The sequence below is a fragment of the Microcaecilia unicolor genome, chromosome 2 (genome assembly GCF_901765095.1).
Source record: "Microcaecilia unicolor chromosome 2, aMicUni1.1, whole genome shotgun sequence".
In the NCBI taxonomy this organism is placed as follows: domain Eukaryota; kingdom Metazoa; phylum Chordata; class Amphibia; order Gymnophiona; family Siphonopidae; genus Microcaecilia; species Microcaecilia unicolor.
In genome coordinates this window covers 282,390,548-282,397,664 of record NC_044032.1, presented here as the reverse complement: position 1 = coordinate 282,397,664, position 7,117 = coordinate 282,390,548, and the positions used below count along the sequence as shown (strand labels likewise).

Here is a 7,117-nt window from a genome sequence, read left to right as displayed (position 1 = left end):
CTAGGATTGAATGGGCCCCAGGCGGAAAAATTAAGATGGGGCCTGTGTTAGAATGACTGCAGCCCTGTCACAGTCACACAGGTGAAAGTGAAACATATTTTATTGATATGTACAAGTGTGTAGAGCCTGTTTACTTTACAGAACAAATAAAGTAATCAAAGTTTATTTCTTTAAGTTCATGTAATGTTCCTTCAACCCTTGTCCCTGAAAGGCCTCACAATCTCAGTGAGCACTTGTTTTCTCTTCACACTTACCAAATTAGTTCTGTTTTGTCATGTATTGAAATGTCCCTTCAACCCTTGTCCCTGAAAGGCCTCACAATCTCAGTGAGCACTTGTTTTCTCTTCACACTTACCAAATTAGTCCTGTTTTGTCATGTATTGAAGTGTTTTTTTACAATAAATGTTTAAATCACAAGCCCAGATGCCTCTTGTGATCTGCTTGTTGTTGGTTTCTTTCCTTTTTTTAATGTTGGTTTCCTTTGTAGGGACTGTTTTTCTGGTTTCTTGTTGGTACTCTCTTTCACTCACTCACTCCCATCCACCCCACCCCCCATACACAACCCTGCAAAGTCAGAATGGACCATTGGTAGTGACAGCAGTGCAATGACACACTGCTTCCAGCTGGTTGTCCCCTCAGTCTTCTGCTGCCACATTCTGCCCACAAGAAATTACATCAGGTGGGTTGTGGCAGCACAAAGAGAAGCAGCATGCCTTTACATAGCTGCCACTGTCAGCAGTTCACTCTAACTCTGCTTTGCTGGTGTGGCTAGGAGGGTAGAAAGGAGAAAGAGTGCTGGATGTGGACCCAGGGGAGCTGAGAACAGGGAGCCAGAAGCAAATTCAAATTAGAGAACAAGTGAATTTCCATTTTGGCTTTGGAATCAAAACCGGTCCAAATTTTGTTTGGCCTTGTTTCAGGTTTGAATGAAAACCTTGGTGCTCTTCCCCTCCCCCCTCCCAACGGTAGCAGTCCTCCTTCCTCCCTCTTCCCCCTGAACAGAACAAGCCCTCCTCCTCTGGCCTACTGTATACCCCATGGTAGTCTAGTGGCTAGCAAGAATGATCCCCACTGGCTCTTGCCCATGTACTCTCCATTGCAAAAAATGGCTGCTGAAAACTCCAGTGACAGTCTCATGAGACTGCCAGTAGAGATTGTGGCAGCTATTTTGAGATTGGAGCTGGCACAGGCAGGAGTGACTGGGGGTCAGTTTTGGCCACAAGAAATCGGTTTTGGCTGCCCTCTAATTCAAGGAGGAGTGGCTCAGCAGGGGGCCCTATCAGTGGGTGACTATGGGCTTTGTCAAGTTCCCTACATCCCCAGCCAAGGCAATAAAATAGTAAGGTCTGTTGTTATTGTACAAAGTGTTCAAAACAAAACCAGTGAAAAAATGATTTTTCAAGGAGGAAAAAAGATCTCATAAAACTGTGGCCATCAAAAAAGCACACCGCTCTTTTTAGCGATTCTTCTGCCCACAGCAGGGGCGTAGCCAGCCAACAGATTTTGGGTGGGCCTAGGCAAGACGTGGATGGGCACCAAATGTTCTCGCCCTCTTCCCCCCACCACTAAAAAAATATCTCAGCTGGCAGGAAAATGCTTCTTTCCACCTTGGCAGTCTGCAGCAGGCATGTGCTGAAAACTGAGCATGTGCCGGTGTCGGTATCTTGGAGAGTAATGTTTTCATTACCATCGGGGGAGGGGGAGTCTTCAGCTGGCAGAGCTTGGGATCCCCACCAGCTACTGCTAAACGTATGCTACTGTTGGGTGGGCCTGAGCCCTAAGTGGGTGGGCCATGGACCACCCAGGCCCACCTGTGGCTATGCCACTGGCCCACAGTGCAACAAGCAATCATGGATCAAAACCACCCTTAAAAGATGTTTTCATTTTTTAATCCTTAAGTTTTAGAGTCTAGTATTGATCAGCTTCACTGTACAAAACTGTAAACAATACTCAAAACAAAACCAGTGAAAAGTTTTGTACAGTGAAGCTGATGTGTTTGCGGTTTATACTAGCTGTACAAAGTGACCAACACACAGATATAGCACATTAATAAAGAGACCTGAAATCAGTGATTTGTAAATGACAAGATGTGCAGCTGGGATGACGCGCAGCCATGTTATTCCAGGTGTCTCATGCACTGCAAACAACTCTTCCCTTCTGACTCCCCGCCCCCTCTCAGCAGCCTATAATCCGCCTCATCCCATTCGCTAATGGACGGGGTGGGTGGTGCTCTCCTGACAGGCTCCGCCCCTTGGACTGACGTTCTTTTCTCGCAAGTCGAGGCATGTCAGAGAGACAACGAAAAGGTTCAGCTCAGGCTGATGAGAGCGAAGGAGCGAGACTGCGCTACATCGCAAAGACTAAACAGCGACCCGAGAATACCGAGCGATTCCGGATCTGCCTTGCCAAAGAGTAGAGACAGTACCTTATTTGTTGCCTTTGTTATTGTTGCGCTGCAGGAACCAGAAACCCCCAGTGATAATGAAAGGCAGATGATGCATAGATATTAGTATATATATACGTTTTCTTGCATTGAAGTTCCGGTAGGCATTTAGCTGGTTGGCAACGCACCGAGCAGTAATGAAGCGGCGGGCGGTGACCTGTTAGCTTCATTGCACCCGACCTGCCTCACAGATCCCACATCCTACCGCCCGGGAGGAGGAAGTGCCATGTGAACCTCGGAGCTCTCCAGTCTTGTTGTTGTCATCATGAGTCGGGCGGGGGCCGATGCCCTGACCCGGGCCGCTGCCCGCGGGGATTTGCTTCTAGTCCAGTCTCTGCTGGAAGGCGGAACCGACCCCAACGGGATGAATTCTTTCCACCGGACTGCCATCCAAGTAAGAAAAAGAGGCAAATAACAGTGCCAGATCTAAGGATGTAGGGGCTCCCCCCACCCCTCTCTCTCTCTCGAGCCCCTTGTGCCAAAAATCATTATCCTTACCAGCACCTTTCCTCCCAGAATAATCTGGATAAATGGGCAGTTTAAAAATATACCCCTCGTTACTTCTTGACTTTGTGTAGTTGTGGACGACCTACTATTTTACTTTGACTGCAGTTGCTCTTGGGTGTCCCCAGTACTAGGCGGCCGCCTAATGGTTAGGCCGCCCTGGGAAATAAATCCAGAAGTCGGAACTAGCAAGTAAGGAGAGATCCCGGTGGTAGTTACACTTAGGAACAGAATTACACTAAGCGGCATATTCTTAAGAAAATAGGGGTTATACCTACTTGTGGGGGGGAGGGGGAAGGGAGCACTTGTTCCCATGTAACGATATCAGGGTGTAGAGAGAGAAGAGACTATAATTATACTAGTAAGGGTTATAGTTGTATTATTCTGTACCCCCTTCCCTCATACTTCAACAGCAAATAATGAGATAATACATTCCAGATACCACTGTAACAAAGCGCATGGTATTGCTAAATAAATATTTATTTATTTCTTCATTTATATCCCACATTTTCCCACCTCTTTTCAGGCTCAATGTGGCTTACAAATACCGTAGTGGCGATCGCCATTTCCGGAATAGAAATACAGAGTAATATATTCCAGTAAGAGTTTAAGTGGACGTAGTCTAAAACATCTATAAAAACTGCAGAAAAATCAAATCACCTGTAAGGTTTAACGCAGAACTCCCAAGAATGCGAGTATTTTAACATTATAATAAAACAGATCGATCGCACAAAAGTAAAATAGTGAAAAAAAATGAAATATAGAAGTGTTTAACCGGATTATACAATGTGTGTATATATATTAGATACCCTAGTTTGTTAATCAGAAAATGGAAAACAAAAATGACTTTCAATTGAAAGTGATGTCTGGCCCACACGTATTAACCTAGAACGCTTGCTGGTTGTTAGCAGTTGTAGTAGCGGTTACGTATTGAAAATAATTTTTCATATAGGGAGCTTTTGGGCACCTTTATTATACTAGAAAAATCACCATTTTTTAATTCAGTGAAATGTCCCCAAGTTTCATGCGTGAAAATGATTTATATAGCCTATTGAAGAAAAACCTTTGTCATTTCCTTTTCTGGAAATGAATAATTGTCTAGAAGCCACATACAGTATCGATTTGAGACAGAAATACTGGCTAAGCTCATGCAGTACCTCGGATGCAGGACTGTGGTAAATAGGCCGGACTGGTGCTACGCTCCTCAATATATTCAATATAGCACTTATTATTAGTAGTAGTAACAATAATATCGTTCAGTGAAATAAATCTCGTTCACAATCACCGTTATCTCCACAGTTGCATAGAACCGGGGAAAGTGCACGACTACTGAACGTGCATTGTGATTTCTCTCTAAACACATGAAAGTTTCCTATGCCTGAGGATTCCCTATGTGAAAGTTGATTGCAGAGCAGTTAAAAGGGGGTGAGTCCTAGCTCATAAGTCTTTCTTCCCCTTTATATCTCAGTACTGCGGGGTCTTAATTTGCGATACACTGGGGAGGGTTTTTTTTTTTTCGTACCTAAAGTGTAACGTGTATCCGGCTTAACTTGATCATTCCTGTTATTTTGTGATATTCTTTCTTTTTAAGAATGGACAAGCAAAAAAAAAGCGATCACTTCCAAAATGACCATTTTTGTGCTACCCGAAAAACTATTATTTTCTGCTGTGACGGGAAAAGGAAAGAACCTCATCTTGTCCACAGCCTTGCGACAGGATTTTAACAAACGGCGTTTCGGTGGGCACCTAAGACGAGGCGTTTCCGTTCTGGTGGCAGCAGTAATGCTCTAAAACGAAACCATACAGAAAAATATCCGTGATAGCCGAAAGTTGACTGGTTAGTCTGAAAAGTGCCACTAGGTAAAGCAAAAATAACCGCTCCCTACGGGACATACTGGGGAAAATTGCACCTAGTAGAGTGGAAATAAATTGTAGATCTTTATTTCAGATATACATAATAAAAATAGTGGAAACAGGTAAAACACGGATCCTCTGGAGCCCACGATTACCACCATAAGCGGCTTTAGCTTTTCATCCTTAGCCGAACCTGTTTTGGCCGCTTATCTCCTTAGTTGCCAGTTCGTTGTTTTGACTGCTTCTTAATTGTTCGCACTGCAGCCCTCGCTTTGCAGAGTTCACCGATGTTTTGTTTTGTTTTTTACTGCCAAAAACTTGTGAATGAAGTGCAGAACCTCTCCACCATGCTGTCAGTGAGCTGTCCAGACAGTGCTCCGTCTCTACAGCTTTTTAATTGCAGTGCAGATCATCCCCGCTGACATTTGCTGGACCTGCCCTACTTGGTTTCCTTGTGCTGCTTTTTCATTGAAAGAAACGCAGAACCAGAACCTCCAGTCAAATAGCTGCTAATTGACACAGGTTTCTTCTGCCGAAAACTGTGCTTCATATACAGAACCTCTCCCCTTGCTGTCGTGTTAGCCATCACATAAACATTTTTATTTATTTGTAGCATTTGTATCCTACATTTTCCCACCAATTTGCAGGCCCATTTAAGCATCTGTTTTTTATACTTCAGGAATAGTTTTGTCCTGTTTACCTACCATAACTTGTGACAGAGGGACACGAGGTAAAGCTGCTGCAGCTCCGACAAATGTTAGCTAAGGTCATAATCGGGGGGTCCGGAAAACCCGTGAGATTCGGAACTTTTTTTGTTATTGCGGCAATCCGTTAAAACAGGTTAGTTTTGCCAGGGGAAATCTCCCCCCACCCCTGCACTCCTCCTCCTTCCCGCCACCAATTGACACACAATACTGCAATGAGCTTTCAGAAAAGATAATCAAACTCAACAAAACATATAAAGGCGGGAGAAAAATATTGCAACGCAGTTTAGCGCCCCTCTATGAGATAATTTATTGGCATACACGATGAAATCGGAGCGTTTGAATGCCTTTATTTTTCTTTGGATTCATTTTTTAAATCCAAAGAAGGAGGTGTTGGTCATAAACAATTTTTAAAGCAGATCCTTAACGGAGTACTTTAAATATCTGATGTGTACAACATATGATAAACCTGACACTACGATCTTTACCCAGCTATTTTTAGCCTACCCCCTCTTTCACGACGTACATGGCAGGAGATATCTCTTATATGCTTACTGGGACGTTTCAGGCCAAGAGCTTGTCTCATAGGACAAGTTTAACCTTGGGCTGGGCAGCTGCCCTGGGTTAGGATAGGGGTAGGCACAGGTTGGGGGAGGGGAGTCTGGGGTTAGTCCCTGGGGATTGGAAAGGAAACTCAAAACGGCTTCACCACCAGGACCTTGAAGAGGTATTGGTGGGATGGAAAGAGGGAGACAAGGCTAGAAGAAGGGGTTATTTAAGGATGCCACCTCCCAGGAGGTGCTTTTGCCCTCCTCCTTGGAGGCGTCTTTCCTGCCTGCCTGCCCTCCCTGTTTTAGGGATCCCTGGGTTGTGATGAGTGCATGTGGAAGGAGTTGGTGTTGGGGTGGCTGGTGGTGTTGCAGCAGCTGGATACCTGATGTACAGGAGGTTCAGCTCATTGGGTGATGAACACTTAATTAAGGCTTGAAGAGCCAGTGGGTGTGAAGAGTTGGGTGATCTGGAAGGAATGAGCATGGAGGTCCATGCCATAACCTTTGCCCTGTCATGGTGGGATGGTAAGGTGGAGGAATGTTATCTGATGTTAATAATATCAATATTTTTTGTATTTTCCAATTAAGGTCATGAAACTAGGGAATCCGATGCTGGCAGAGCTGCTACTGCGGTATGGAGCTGATCCAAATGTGCCGGACCCTACTACGGGCAGCTGCCCAGTGCACGATGCAGCTAGGGAGGGCTTCCTGGACACCCTGCAAGTGCTGGTCAGAGGTGGGGCCCGCCTGGACCAGTGTGACAAATGGGGCCGGACGCCAATTGACCTGGTTCCACGGCATCTGGGAAAACCTTCCACACCGGTAGGAGGCAGTAAGGATGACCAGTCATAAGAGCCAACTTTTCAAAAATTATTGGGGGCTGCTAAACCCAATGGAAATTCTCTCTCTCCCTGGCCAATAAATTTGTTCAATATTGGGGGGGGGGGCGCTCAAGCACCCACAGAGCTGGCTCCTATTTGACCACTGGAAATAGTGCAACATTGAAATAGAAGTCAAAGTAAAGGATCCTGGGACAGAGTAATGGCACACACAGAGAATTA

General features: G+C 45.1%; 1 protein-coding gene across 1 annotated transcript; it reads left to right on the top strand.

The window, feature by feature from the left end:
• Positions 1-2,395: 2,395 nt before the first annotated feature.
• On the top strand, positions 2,396-7,117 carry LOC115463569 (cyclin-dependent kinase inhibitor 2A-like). Its single transcript, XM_030194220.1, has 2 exons — positions 2,396-2,837; positions 6,645-7,117. Exons 1-2 carry the CDS (start codon positions 2,709-2,711, stop codon positions 6,906-6,908), a joined length of 393 nt encoding a protein of 130 aa, XP_030050080.1. The 5' UTR covers positions 2,396-2,708; the 3' UTR covers positions 6,909-7,117.

Coding starts and splice junctions, on each gene's coding strand:
- LOC115463569 (XM_030194220.1), top strand. CDS start 2,709: ATGAGTCGGGCGGGGGCCGATGCCCTGACCCGGGCCGCTGCCCGCGGG. Junction 2,838..6,644: donor TCCACCGGACTGCCATCCAA/GTAAGAAAAAGA, acceptor TTTCCAATTAAG/GTCATGAAACTAGGGAATCC.